Here is a 14977-nt window from a genome sequence, read left to right as displayed (position 1 = left end):
CCTGGTGCAGCTGAGCAGTGAGGCCAAAAGCCCTGCCATCTCGGGCAAGCATGGTTCCCTCCAACCTAGCAGTTGGGGCCATGGGGAGGGTGTCGCCTACCCTCCTGGGCCTGAGACCAGCTGGGGACAGAGCCGTTTTGGCAACCTCCCTTTCCGCTACTGAAGAGGATCTCTGGCATCCCCGCAGAGTCCTAGCCCCCCCCCATTCCAACCCAGGGGGCTGCTCCTGAGGTCAGACCAGTGGTTCTCAAGTAGGGTTGATTTGGCCTCCCAGGGGACACTGGGCAATGCCTGAAGACATTTTTGGGTGTCATGTCACAACTGCTGCTACTAGCATCTAATGGGGAGAGACGAGGGAAGACGCTCAGCATCTCACAGTGCCCCGGAGAAGGGAATGCATGGCTCCAAATCTCAAGAGTACCGAGGTTGAAAAATCCTGGGAGGAAGTCTCTGACTAATCTGGGAGCCTGGTAAGACGCAGGAGGCGTTCTTCACATGTACACATAGGGGCCAAGGCTCATCGTCTCCCACACCTACAGGCAGAGAAGGTCCTTGTGCCATTCTGGCTTCAAAGGCCCCTTGTGGCCTGAGGAATGTGGTAAGGCCCTGCCTGCCAACCTGCCCACCCACCTACCCCCTGCCTCTGGACTTGTTAGAAAAAGCCCCCATGGAGCGGGCGGTGGCCAGAGTCACCTACCCTGGAGGGGGACTTAGACATACCCTACCTACCAAGTAAGCTCTACTGAACCCTCCCCCCAAGAGGCTTCTGAGACTATGGAAAAGGCAGGGGCTGCCCTGGCCTTCCGGGCCCATCCCCTTGGGCTGGCTGGAAGCTCTGGCCTCCTCCTCCTCATCTCTCCACCCCCTCTCATTGCTATTTAGGAGGCAGCCATGATGGCTCAGCTCCTGTCTCTGGTTTCCTAGGGAGCTCTGCTGAAGCAGCCCAGCCTCCGTGGGTCCATCTGTCAGGGAGGCTGTTCCGCCCCATCGATTGCTGTTCCCAGGGGGCTGTGCTGCTTGAGGGACCCAATGGGGCCGCCAGATAGGAGGGAACCACACTGCTAAGAGGGGGTGGGGGCAGGTTGGCAGCAGGCAGAGAGAAGAAACAAAGCTAGACAGGCATGAGAAATGCAGAGGGCCAGGGGCACCAAGGCAGGAGGCTGGCTGGAGTGACCTCTGAAGCCTGCTGCCACTCTCGGAGTCAGTTCTGCTTTTGCACACACCAAATCCCCACTTGCAAAGACAACAACAGTAAGAGCTGACACATGTTGAGCGAGAACAGCGTGTCCAGTACTGGACTGGGGCTGTGCACACCTCTGCTTTCATCTGAGGCTCACACTCATCCAAAGCAGGTGCTGTAATATTTCTCCACAGGGGAGGAAGAGGACCAGAGAGGTTATAGCACTTGTCAGCAGCCACACAGAGGAACTGGGGAGAGGCTTGGAGGCGGGTCAGCCTGGCCAGCGGCTGTGCCCCAGCCCCAGACACCGCCAGGCCGAGGGGGAGGAGGCGTGTCTCACCAGGCAAGAGGCCCTGCCCGTCCTCCCCATGGAGCCGCCTCCTCCCCTGGGCTCTGTGACATCTGCCCTGCTTCCCGGCCAGCCCCAGACAGCTGCCCAAAGCCACGTCAGCACTTCCACTGGGGAGCCTGGAAACTGGCTCTGGCCCCTGGACCAAGGGGGGCCAGGAGGGACGTGAGTCCCCAACAAGGTGGCCTTGACAGAGGGTGACCCACTCATCTGGGCAGGCACTGGGTCAGCATGAGCATGACCTTGGGTTGGGCCTCTCTGAGCCTCAGTTTCCCCTGTTCAGATGTTGGGGGGAGGGTTGAGAAGGTGCTCAGAGGAGGATGCAGCAGCATCTTGGGGGGACAGGGGCAAACAATCCCTTGCAGCCAGCGTTCTGGGGCCACCCCAGGCGTTCTGCGACCTCTGAGGTCCACTCAGGGCGAGGTGGTCTTGCGGCGGGGCTCAGAGCGGGGAGAGACAGGGTGGGGAGGTGTCTGTGCCGGGCTCAGGCCAGCGCACTGGCTGGCTGGGGCCAGAGATAACCGGCGCCTCCCGGAAAATCATTAGCATCTGTTTGGGCCAAGGCAAAGTTGGCCCGCAGGCGCCTCCGCCCGCCGGAAACAGCCCCCACGCCCCCACCCGAGCGCAGAGGCGCACCGACCTGCCCCCCACCTCCAGGGCCAGCTCAAACTGGTATAGCGACAATATCCACCCACCCAGGGAAGGGGGGGCCTGGGTGCAGGGCTGCAAGCCGGCCGGCGGGGGGTCAGGCCTCGCCGTCGGGCGTCCTGGTGCGGTGCGGGCGGTCCGGTCCGCGCTCCGGGCGATCCAGGCCGGCTTTTGGTGGCGTCCGCGCTGGCGGCAGCCCAGGGAGTGTGTGGAAATGACACCGCCAGGGCGGCGGAGATCCCCCCTCCTGACATTGGCTGGAAAGTGGAGCAGCTCGTCAGGGACAATCAATGGCGATCGATCGCTGCACGGCGCGGGCGGGCGGGCTGGCGGGCGGCGCAGGGGGGAGGGGCCGCGGGGCAGGAGCGGGGCGGGGCGGGGCGGGGGCGGGGGGGGGGGCATCCACCGCTGAGGTCAAACAACACGCAGACCCGAAGAGGGACACAGCGGCCCAGTGGGGGTCACACGGACACACAATCTGTACAAGGATAGGCCACTGTCCCCACCAAGGACGCACACTCACCAAAGTTATAGCACACCACCAGGCTGACACAGTTATGACACGAGGTCAAGGGGTCAAACAAATGGTTCCAATGGACACACACAATAGGGTCAGTCACATAACAATACAGTCACACTATCACACAACCAGTCTGCACTACAACCAAAGATCTTACACCAGATACCCACAAAATCACCAAGACACAAAAATGAGTCATAAACTCCACTAGCGGGTCTCAACTACACAACAGAAGGGGGTTACATACTCTGGCTGCAAAACAAAGCCAAAAAGTCACACTGCCAAATGATCTATCAGCACCATCAATGCAAAGAACATTGTCAAGGTGGGTCTTAAAACTCTTAACACCGCAATGGTGCCCCATACTGGCAACACAACAGGGTAGCGAGCCCAGGTATACAACAGGCCCCACACCGCCACAAGCTCAACTTGAGCAACTAAGACACGGATGCAGCTGGATCACATCCCCCAACATGAATATAACATGGCACAATAAACACAGTGGCACAGGCAAATCTCGGGGTTCTAACAGAGCCAAAGGAGCTACTGCAGGTTAGGCACTTGGCACAGGGCAGACACATGGTAAGCACCCAGAATACAGAGGGTACTGGCATCACTTTTAATGTCTGTATACTAGTTAGGTCATATCAATATAATGGTTGTAACTACGTAACAGCAGCACTCTCTCCAGATAGGTCCATTCCTCTCCAGGAACCTGATTCATCCCAGCAGTAAAACTAGCTCTGCCATTACACACACCTGGGAAACACAAGTGTCACAAACAACTCACACTGCTGCACTCACTCAGAGTGGTCACAGACATCACTACCCCTGGTACACTGCCACACCGGCCACATGCTCTGGGACCCTGGTGGGGAAACCACCCCCAGGATTCATCAGGTGCAACTGACCTGGTACAGAGCTACCGGCCCCAATTCCTGCCACCCTCACAAAGTTGTAGAACCACCCACTCAGCAGAGATTGGCTCAGTTTTAACAGGGTCCCAGAACCTTCTACATAAGCTCCCTAAGGACCATCTCTAACCAGTCTCTCTCTCTCCATCCCTCCATTTCTTGTAGAGAAACTGAGGCATCAGTTCTGAAACCCTCAGAAAAGCCCACCCTAGTCCAAATCTAAAGCAGGAAAGAGGGCTGGCTGGCCCCTGACCTCAACCGCTGCCTCCACTCCGTCTCCTAGAGGTGCATGTGTGTGGGAACAAGGCTAAGATCCCTCATTCCTTCAACACACCCCTCTAGGGCACTCGTATGGTTCCAGCGTAGGGCCAGCAGCACCTTGACCCCTCATTTCCTCCTATTAAGGTCTGGGCCCTCCTAGAAGCTTCTAGGACTCCCTTGCATCCGGGGGGCTCCCACTATCCCACTTTCTGAGGGTCCCTCAGAAAAGACTTCAAACATTCCCTCATTTTGCCTGGCTGTGTAACACTGGCTAATTTCCCAACCTTTCTGTGCCTAGATTGTAAAACCTACCTGCTGATCCAAGAGTCCAACACCTCCCTCCTTTCCAGACCTCGTGCAAGCTCACACATGCACAGAGACACTCTTTAGGAGAGCCTGTGACCTGGTACGGGGAAAGCAAGGATCCTGGTCTGTGGGCAGTGCTACCACCACTCAGGTCTCTTCCCTTAGGCAGGGCCAGGAAATAGCTGGGTGAGGTCTGGCCCCCTCCACATCAGCCCCATTCCCAGCTGGCTGGAGGCAGCTCTTCCCAGCAGCCCCCTTCCAGGCTTTTATTTACCAGAAAAGGTAGCTGGGTTTCCCTTCTGTCCCCCCCAAAGAAGTATAGGGACACAAACCTCATTGTGCAGGGACACACAGGCTGGCCAGGCAAGTCCATCTACCTACCCATTCTGTTTTGGGGCACATTTTCGCAGGCCTTGCGCCCAGGTGGCATGTAAGGCATAGGCCCCAAAGGGGCCCAAGACAGCCTATCGCAAGTCCCTGAGTATCCCAGGAGCCGGTCCTGCTCAAAATCCTCTGGCTCAATGTCCCACTACCCATGCTACTTCCTTGAATGCATAAGTACCCGCAGCCACAACCCTTTAATTTGATAAGCCCATTTTCCAGCATGCATTGACTATGGACCAGGCTGTGGGCCACCTACCCATTTAATAGATGAGAAAACCATGCAAAGTAAAGATAAATTAGAATATACAACTGAGCCCTAAAAGTACACACACAAACACACACACACACACACACTGAAAAGTCAAGGGCCTGTGATTCAAATCTGTTTGACTTCTGCTTCTCCAAAAGGCTACACAGCTTAGGCTCACACCCGTATGCATAAGCACTAAGGAATGTTCACGCTCACGATTCTCTCATCCACTCACAAGTTCCTGCACACATAGGAGCCCTCTCCGGCACAAACTCACACACACAAGCAGACATACACTCTCCCACGCCTGCGGCCTGTCAGCCACATTCTCCATGGCTCCCTCCCTGCAACAGGGACAGGAGCAGGCAGGGAGTCCACATTCCCAGGTTCTGCCCTGACCCTGACCCCCTCTATTTCCCACTCAGAACGTACATTCCTCCTGCTACAGCCAGATAACCAGCCCCAGGGGGAGGCCTGAGAGAAAGCAAGGCATTCTGGGGGCCAGATGCTGGCCCTACCCTGGGCTGCCTAAGCCCTGTGTTATTGCCTGGAAGTCAGCTTTCCCTGCAGAGAGCCCCCACCCCTCTAGCCAGGCTAGACCCCAGGCTTCCCTCCTTACTCCAGGGACTTTCTTAGGCTCAGAGCTTCATAGTCCAAGAAGGGCCCTCAAGGGTGTCCCAACTCACCCTTTGGATGCAAAATCCTTTATATAGTTAGTAACCTGAGCAGGACCTGGGGAGCCTCCAGGACTCCTCTCTCCCACACTCTGAGCCTCTCAGCAGGTGAAATCTGGATTTCAAACACCGGCAGCCCCCAGGCAGTTGTCCCTGTCTGGGGGTAGTGGCGGTTAATTCTCACAGCTCTGCCTGCGGTGCAGCCACTTGGCTGGCTCAGCAAATCTGGAGATATTTGCATACCCAGATGGCCAAGCCTGGAATTTCAAAGAATTCCCCAAGAAGAGGCAGGTGGCTTCCGGGTAGTGGCCCTGGAGGCTCACAGCTGTTGGGCTGAAGACTGGGGTGTCTGGGGCCCCAAAACACAAGATAAGATTGAAAAGGACAGAGGAAGAACATTTTCCAGGCCCTACCACCAGTCCCTAACTCTGTTCCTTCTGTCTTCAGGTTTGAAAAGTCACATTCTGGTTGCCCAGAATAGGTAGGCAGACAAATGAGGCTGGGCTAGCTGGCTAGAGTCACAGGGACTGCCTGCCTTTGGGGAAAGGCAACAGTGGGCAACACAGAGAGAGCTGCCTTGTTCACACGAAGCAACAGATCTTTGTCCCTGTGCAACCTGCAGCTAGGTGGGCAAACGCCCTGGCCTGGTCCCTACTAACCTGTCCACACACAGGCATATGACTACTCTACCAGTGGAGAGGGGAAAGGGGAGCTGGTGCCTTGACACTTCTGGCAGGCCTCGGGCAAAAATCCCAACCTGTTCCCTCACTGTGATTAAGGCTATGATGGAGTCCTGACTGAGCTAGGCACCGGGCCATCCAGTTCTGGATAAACAGTAAACAAAGCCAAACCCAAACAGGCCTCTCCACCCCTACAAAAGCCCCTCCCAGGTTCTGTCCAAGCAGATTTACTGACCACCCACCTCATGGCTGTGACAGCTACAGGTCACCACTGCCCTCTGCCGGCCACTCAGGCACTAGCATCCACTCAAATACTAGCTGACTTGCTACACAAGCAAATGCCTCCTCCATCTGTGGCCACAGAAACTTAAACCCGTCCAACTGCTACTTAAGTCAGGGAGCAGGAAAAGCAGGGAGGACCTCAGGGACAAAGTACCTCAGAGGAGAAAATATAAAGGAATTCTGCCCCTCTTCCCAAAATTTACATCCAAATCGTCAAAAGAAAATGTCCTTTCCATCCAGCTTAGAGAGTACACCTACACTCATGGAAACAGTACCCAGCCCATAATCTGTTACAAGGCACCAGAACCCCTCTCCTCACCCCTGGTCTTATGCCCTCTGTTCCCTCCAAACAAGGGCCAGGCTTAGATGACTGGGAATCATCCTTTGAAAAAGCTCAACTCCTCTGGCAGGTCTGAGAAAGACTTTCTTCCCCTGGTTCCTTCTGTTACACTGCAGCAGGTGCTAAAGGCCCTAGGTGCCCTCTGAAACAAGGCCGGCTCCCCCCAACTCTTAGTGCAACATGCTGCAAGCAGAGCAGCCATACCTTTCACAGATGGCAGTTGCTGTGGACTGGAGGTAGAGGGAAGAAGGACCTAACCAGTATTGCTCCTTCATTAGCCAGGGGAAGCAGCACCAGATGCCCTGATGTCAGGTAGGGTAGCCTAGATTTGCCAGCTGCCTCAAGCATGGAACATCTCATCACTAAGTAGACTCTGAAGCCCAAATGTCAGGCTCTATTTGTGAACTGTTTCTGGAAACCTCTATCTAAGTCAGATGGCATCAGCAGAAGCTTGGGAGCTTCCAAAGCTACCCTCATTTCCTATGGAAAGCTTCAGAGGTAAGAAAGCAGACCAAACCCTTCCTATTCACTCTCATTCTCTAGAGGCCCTACAATTTAGGGCAGGGGAATACCCTTTAAGAGTCAAGATTTTTAAGTACTTAGGAAGAAATTCCAATAGGAGAACAAGTGCTGAGGGCAGAGAGGTGCCTGGGACCCCTCATTTCCTTAGATGTCTGAAAAGGAACACAGCGCACTCACCAAGGCTGGCGCTGCTCTTCTCTGGACGGCAGTCATGGGAGGCTTGGCCTGGGCTACTTGCTAACTTTTTCTTGGCCTTTCTAAAAGATCAACCATTTGCTTTCAGTGTACACAGCAGAGCTATCAGGAGCCCCAGCCCTGAAAAAGACCATTCTACTAATACCAACTCATATGGGAGGTTAAAAGCAAACAACCTGCAAACCACCCCTGCCCCTGCCACTCAACTGAAAACTATTAATCGGCTATCCTGGTACAATTCTTCATCTGATAAAAGGCAGATTACATTTTGCCACTGGTTAAGGTGTAACTCCACCAAAAATTCAAAGATGAAAAGTAATCAGTCTGTCTTTTTTTTTTTTTTTTGCTACGCCCATGGCCTGTGGAAGTTCTCAGGCCAGGGATGGAAACTATGCCACAGCGGTGCAGTGACAACACCGGAGCCAGAGCAACGCAGAGGAACTTCTCTCCCTCTTCCTTAACCAGCCAGGAGCAGGTAGTTAGAAAGGTCCAAGCTGGCGGGTGATTATGTTACACATACAGCCACCGAGGCCAAAAGTCTTAAAGGCTTTAGTTGGTCCCAATCCTTGAACTTTCCCACTTACACAGAGTAAGGTAAAATGCAGCAAGAATGGAGGACTGTACTTGTTTTAGGTTCACCCTGACAAAGCAATCCCCTGGCCAGTTTTCAAGAAGCTCATCCCAGGAATTGGAATGAAAATATTCAGAGGGGCCTGAATACCAACCATGCATACCAGCTGAGGCTAAGGCTAGAAAAAGGCTATTGTTGGGTACAGAGAACTCAGAGCCACTTTTCATCTAAGTGCACATACAACTTCAGAAAAAATTAAATGGGAGTTCCCTTTGTAGCTCAGTGGGTTAAGAACCTGACAGTGTCAGTGAAGATGTGGGTTTGATCCCTGGCCTTACACATGGGTTAATGATGCAGCATTGCCACAAGCTGCAGTGTAGGTCGCAGGTGAGTAACAGATGCGGCTCAGACACCATGTTGTTGTGGCTGTGGTATAGGTCAGTAGTTGTAGCTCCAATTTGACATCTAGCCTGGGAACTTCCATAGGCTGTAGGTGTGGCCCTAAAAAGAAAAATAAAATAAAATAAAAAGAAACAGGGAACAGGCTCCAGGAGTGTCCCAAAGGAAGTCTATTTTCTCTTCTTGCGTGGATATGACTGTTTATTGATAATTTGCTATTAGTTAGTAGAATCAGTTAATTCTCAAGGAATTTTAATTTTTTTGGCCATACTCGTGGCATGTGGAAGTTCCTGGGCCAGGGATCTAACCTGCGCCTCAGTAGCGACCCAAGCCACTGAAGTGAAAACTCCAGACCCTTAACCCAAGGGAACTCCTGGAGTGGCTTTTTAGTGTTTTCAAAGCTCTATGTTCCGGATCCACCACATGACAAACTTGACTGGCTGAAAGTTGGACTGACCTCGGCACCTCCATCTTCCTGTGGGTCTATCTCATCAAACAACATAATGAAGACGTTTTCGAGTATAAAACAAGAGAGGGGGGGGAATAAACTTTTTTATTTTCAGCTGCATCCACAGCATGTGGAAGTCCCCAGGCCAGGGATCAAAACCACACCACAGGAGTGACCCAAGCCCCTGCAGTGACAACACTGGACCCTTAACCTACTGTGCCACAAGAGAACTCCCTCAATAAACTTTTGAAATACTAATAAAATATGCTCCATGTAGTGATTATAAAAAAGTTCCTCTGGAGTTCCCATCATGGCTCAGCGCTACTGAACCCCCCAGTATTCATGAGGGTGCAGGTTCAATCCCCGGCCTCGATCAGTGGGTTAAAGGATACAGCATTGCTATGAGCTGTGGTGTAGGTTGCAGACGCAGCTCAGATCCTGCATTACCCTGGCTGTGGTGTAGGCTGGCAGCTGCAGCTCTGATTCAACCCCTAGCCTGGGAACTTCCACATGCTACAGGGGTGCCCCTAAAAAGAAAAAAAAAAAAAAAAAAAAAAAAGTTCCTCAGGATTTAAATGTTCCTCAGGAGTTGTAAATGTGAGAGAAAAAGTTTTAGGTGAATATATGTTGACTTAGCACTTATGCTTTGCATCATTAAATGAAGGAAAAAAACAAAAACAAAAAACTGCTTTCTCTTATACAAAACATCACACTCACCAAAATAACCCATCATTTGAAATACTGTTTCAAAATGGGAATCAAAAGGAGATGGGTCCCTACTATGAGTGACCACTTCCTGCAGGGGTAATAAAGGATGCTATGCCTCAGTAGGAAGGAAAGGTGTTCATAATTCAGAAAACCTAGGACTGAAGAAAGCTCTTCCATTAAAACCCAGCCACTGGGTGTTAAGGGGTATGGACAGCAGACTGAAACAAAAGCCACAGTTTCACCTTAACTGCAGATAAGATGCAGTTTATAGGCAATCCAACCAGTTTAGAAATAACTTATTTCTCCTGATAATCTACCAAGGGCTCAAAATAACTTGAGATAAAAGGAATGACTCAAAAAGTGGAATATTGTAGCAACTGGAAGCAGAAGAATGCCTCAATTGCTAGGTCAGTGCCGAGGACACGGGCCACCCTCTCTGATCACATCCTCTCTACAACCTCCCTGCTGCTGCCCACCCAACAGCCAAGTCTCTGTATTACCCAAAGGGGAGAATCCAGCAGGACAATGCTACCCTTGCCCACCGGCCAATAACTGAGCACGCAAGTATCTGAAATCACGTAGTTTTACCAAAAGCGACTGCACCAACTCTAACTTGATCAAGCATTCATGAATCAAAGCAAAGGGAACCCATGACTTGACATTGCCTTGAAATCACTGCCTCACCAAGATAATCAAGGCTACTGCAAACAAGATCTCACATGTGATAGAGCCAGAGACACTCCTGTGAAAAGCAATGTGATCCCAGATGAGGACCATCCCGGGTGTGTGACTGGGGAAGGTGGCCTCCCTCACCGAGCCTCATTCTGCCCAAGGTACACAGATTGGATTAAATATGCTCCAAACTCAAATGAGCAAGACTCAACTGCATTCCAAGGCCCAATATTATGTGTCATCATCGAAACCCTTTCATTTGGCACCTGCACACCAGGATGATGATTTTTACGCAGCACTTAAAAATACTTAAAGGCAGTCTTGTGAAAATACCTACATTATGACCTAATATATGGTAACGAGCTGGCAGCTCTCTAGGATGACAAAGAATGGGGCTTTCAGGATCTGTGCAACTAATCCATGGTCAACAGTGAAAAACTGATTTATCCCCACTTACCTATGACACTGAGAATTCAGAGTAAATTCAGGTTAGAGCTCAATTCTAACTCCTTCTCCTTCAACTATTAACAGTCAAACCTTTGCAAGGGCAAAGATGCTACAGATGCTAATACTAAGTAGCCAGCAGTTAAAACAGCACTTTAAAAGGTTTCAGGTATCACACTTTGGTTCTGAGATGGGGCAGTAACACTAGAGATAAGACAAATTAAGTTTAAAACCAAAAGCAGTGGACATTTATTCCTCAATTTTGGTGCAAGAGTGTAAAGATGCATTTCAAAGATGCTGATGGCTAGAGAGCATCAGCCACAGTTTTCAGGCTGGCCTGGTTTACATTTAGATTAGGTGAAGTAGGGGAAAAAAAGCAAACTTGCCTAGTTCACATGAACGATGTTTCTGGCAAACACAGTTGTTTACAAGTTTCAAACTACATTTTACTAGAGTCAAGGGAAGACTTCAAAAAGCCACAGACGGTACAATTTAGAACTGGATGAACATCCTGCAATGTGTGTGCAAAGTAATTATAGAGACCCTCCAATACAAGACTGCGTTCATGTTTCCCAGGTTTGGTCAATGTTGCTCTTTTCTACTCACGATCACAGAAGCTCAACTTACCACACAGCAAGGCTTTCGTTTCATGTCCTATGTACCAAAGGAATATCACAAGGTTTTAGTGAAATGCAGCTGAGTTTCAATAATAACGCAAATTTCTTATTTAGTTCAATAGTCATGTTCCTGGAATACTGCACATATAGGTCTCACGGAAATGCCTTTAAGCTTATGTTCTTATCTTGCTCAGTAAAATTACTTTCAAGATAACCTTTTTACTATGTAAGCTGGAACTGTTTCATGATTTTGAAATGCAACCAATATAAATGAAAACATTTCAGAGGTGGGAAAAAATCCACCACTACACTCAGCTAAACAAAATTCTTAAAAAATCAAAAAGCCTATTCACACAAAATTATATGTAATGACTGTAGTAATCAGTTTATTACACAGATTAATCATTCTTGAACGTACAAGCTCCAGAGGAGCAGTTGGGTCTTTAAATATACACAAGTATTTCCATCAAGTGAATTTTCACCCTTACATCCAGATAGACCTAAGCAGTTAAAAACATAAGAAAAATAAGAGCTATTAGCTATGTATTAACTGAGAAACCACATACAAACCAAAGAATATGGACGAGAGAAAGAGGGGCTGAGGGAGGAAGGGTGAAGGGGGGGCGATGTAAAAGAGCTGGGAACAAAGCCCATCACACTTTCTGTACTAATAGCTCCGATCCATTTCAATGTTGACCAGTTAAACTTAGACCTTCAAATACAGGACGTGGGTAGAGTTTAAGCTGGTTGGTCATAACTGTCACCTAAGACGTACGTAGGTCCTTCGGAATAAAAGGAATACAGAAACAGCTTTGTGTTCTTCACCTTGCTTTTCATAACTGTTTTGAGTTTAATAGGATTTCACTTAAAAAACAATCTCCTACAGGTCAGTGGAGCTTTTCTTCTCCATCCAAGCACACACCATACCCACCAACCCTCACCTTGCCGTTATCCAAATTAAGTCAATAAGGAAAGCTTTTAGTCTCACACCTAGGTTATGCCTGGAGAACTGGCTTGTCACACACACACTTCTCTGCTAGGAGGCAATGTTGGTACAGAAGTACAGTATTTCTAGTTTGTGGTTCCAAGTATGTACAACACGCAGCACTGCTGTATCAGGTAAACATGTGCACAGGGGAAGATGAGGCGTGGGCTCATAGAAAGCAGTCAAATGGAAATCAAAAGGACTTTCTCTTTCAGAGTTCCCCTATCTTTATTTGTAGAGGTTATCCAATAATTTCTTTAATTACATCGCATACTTCTGAGTCCATTCCCGAGCTATTCTGTTGTACCTGTACACACAAAAAGAAGCTTGGCTTAACACAGGTGAGGAGTTAGTTCGAAAGCAACAGAATTAATTCATTATCCCATCTAGTAACTTGAGGAGAATAACTTACAGTACATTCAGGCTAAGACATCTTCCTACTCCAAACTTCCTACAAGCATTTATTCAATAACAGTGGGAAATGTCCTGTAAATGCTACTAAAACAGGACTCTAATTAAATTTTACATTTTCTAGCATTCCCCTTAGTCTAAACCTGATCGATGCATTTCTAGGAGAAGATCTTCAAGCCCTGATTCATTTATTTGGAGCCCTTGAAACAATACAATTCTACATTATATGGTTCTTAAAATCATATAATAATGATTAAACTGACATAATACTTTCCCCGGTATCAATTAAACTGTAGGTTCTGGCAGATTTTATTTTAACAATTTGGTCGCTAAAATAAATGGGTTTATCTCTCCAGAAGAAATTCTAGTAGTAAAATAAGCAGGGCAAAAGGTTCTTTTAATTCTTTGATTAAAAATACTCTGCTGGGGGGTTCCCGTCATGGCTCAGTGGTTAACAAATCCGACTAGGAACCATGAGGTTGCGGGTTCGATCGATCCCTGGCCTCGCTCAGTGGGTTAAGGATCCGGTGTTGCCGTGAGCTGTGGTGTAGGTTGCAGATGTGGCTCGGATCCCGCGTTGCTGTGGCTCTGGCGTAGGTGGGCGGCAACAGCTCCGATCAGACCCCTAGCCTGGGAACCTCCATATGCCGCGGGAGCGGCCCAAGAAATGGCAAAAAGACAAAAATAAAATAAAAAGACTCTGCTGACCACGACCACAATGACTTGAGAAAAACTCTCATAATTCTGGATATTGGACAAAATGGTTCTCTAACCAAAAAATTTTATTTGTAAGGTCACAAATAGAAAAAGGATGATCTAATTTTATTCTGAATGCTGCCAGGAATACACAGCTATAGATACTATTCAGACCTAAATACAGAAAAAACTAAACTAAGAAACAACGGCTGGTAGTGTTCTGCATTCTCAGTGTAGTTCCCTTTAAAACTATTTTATCTATGTGCCTAACAAATAATTCAAATTATTATTTACTATATTTTAGCTTTAGAAAATTACCCCACTATTTCCTCCCTCAATCTTATTGAGTAATACACAAAAGATACAACTTTCAGTGACTCTCTCTTCTGATACCCTGACCACTCTTCAGTAATTCACAATATAATTTTAATTATGTAAATTTTATACCAAGTTTTGTTTTAAAGGAAATTTGGGGCTGTCATATCTGTAGCATTTATTCACTTTATTTTTTAGGTTATTCCAAAAGGTAGAAGATCAATTCCCTTTTCCCATTAATTTACAGATACTCACCTAAGACAAATGGGCTCTTGAAGCAAAATGCTTTACATATCAAAAGCCAAGCAGAAGACATAAAGCTGTTAGAAAATATACTGTAGAAAAGTTTTTCAAGACAGTAGGAATTATATGAAATGATCAGAGATAAAATCATCTACTTATGATGATACTCAATGCAAATACTCCTCTCTTCTGTCTCCAGGTGAGTATATTAGGGCTCCATTTTAAGTATCTGATCCATACGCAGCCCTCAGGCTCAAACACCTCTACCCTACCACAGACGCTCTTCTGAATGGAGACTATACTTACTTTTCTCTATCTGTTTTGTAGATCCGAGCAATCTCAGGCACTAAAGGATCATCTGGATTGGGATCACACAACAGAGAACAGATGGACAAGAGTACTAGAATGAAAAAAAAAGTATAAATTAGCAGTGAATAAAAGCAAAAAGGCTGAAAGAAACATGAGATGCCAACACAAGAGAAAACTCTAAGAACCTATTTTATACTGTAGTGCCCAGCAGCTCTGTAAGCTCTAGCTAGCTTTCCAGTAACAGTAATCAACAAAGATTCTAAGATTTCTTTATGCTTAAACCTCTAAGGAAGCTGGCCCAGGCTGGTGAAGTGTCTTGACCAATGTCCCTGGTGAGTGAATAATTAAGAGTGGAATTAGAATCCAGGTCTTTCAAATCCTAGGATAAATGGCTTTCAAAATTCCAAAGACAACCACACTCTGAATGCTTTTAGTCAGAAATGCAACAATCACTGCTTTCTCAATGGCAGGTATTATACTCAGATGCAATGGATCTGTTTCATTTTTAGATGAAAACAATTTAGTTTAAGAACCTAAAGGCCAGTACTTGGCCCCCAAATAGGGCTGATCACACTTAGTACAAAGGATACAACATATCTCTAACTAAAGTCTCAAATTAATTTCAGTAATGATTTAGAATCTAAGCCACTTTTT

General features: G+C 48.1%; 3 protein-coding genes and 1 long non-coding RNA gene across 5 annotated transcripts in view; 1 reads left to right on the top strand and 3 right to left on the bottom strand.

Moving 5' to 3' along the window:
* CXXC5 (CXXC finger protein 5) overlaps nt 1-5575 on the bottom strand; it is a 48420-nt gene extending 42845 nt beyond the window's left edge. The window contains exon 1 of the mRNA XM_085014779.1: nt 5499-5575. The gene's annotated coding sequence lies outside the window, so the exon portion shown is untranslated. The remainder of the gene's footprint in view (nt 1-5498) is intronic.
* PSD2 (pleckstrin and Sec7 domain containing 2) overlaps nt 1-14977 on the bottom strand; it is a 684196-nt gene that overhangs the window by 187300 nt on the left and 481919 nt on the right. The window lies entirely within an intron of this gene.
* Nucleotides 7835-13428, top strand: LOC146405777 (uncharacterized). Its single transcript, XR_014838883.1, has 2 exons — nt 7835-9059; nt 9443-13428. It is a non-coding gene; the product is annotated as an uncharacterized LOC146405777 (long non-coding RNA).
* UBE2D2 (ubiquitin conjugating enzyme E2 D2) overlaps nt 11724-14977 on the bottom strand; it is a 61944-nt gene continuing 58690 nt past the window's right edge. For both annotated transcript variants that reach the window (XM_005661722.4, XM_085014783.1), the window contains exons 6-7: nt 14321-14414; nt 11724-12656 (exon numbers count right to left, since the gene is read on the bottom strand). In XM_005661722.4, coding sequence (XP_005661779.3) covers nt 12611-12656; nt 14321-14414 — 140 coding nt within the window. In that variant the 3' untranslated portion in view covers nt 11724-12610. The remainder of the gene's footprint in view (nt 12657-14320; nt 14415-14977) is intronic.

The sequence above is a fragment of the Sus scrofa genome, chromosome 2 (genome assembly GCF_054392235.1).
Source record: "Sus scrofa isolate SSC_HxYL_T2T_F1_AM1 chromosome 2, Sscrofa_HxYL_maternal_Yorkshire_Landrace_v2.0, whole genome shotgun sequence".
Lineage (NCBI taxonomy): Eukaryota > Metazoa > Chordata > Mammalia > Artiodactyla > Suidae > Sus > Sus scrofa.
The sequence above is the reverse complement of the archived record's forward strand: the minus strand, read 5'-3'. Positions and strand labels throughout refer to the sequence as shown.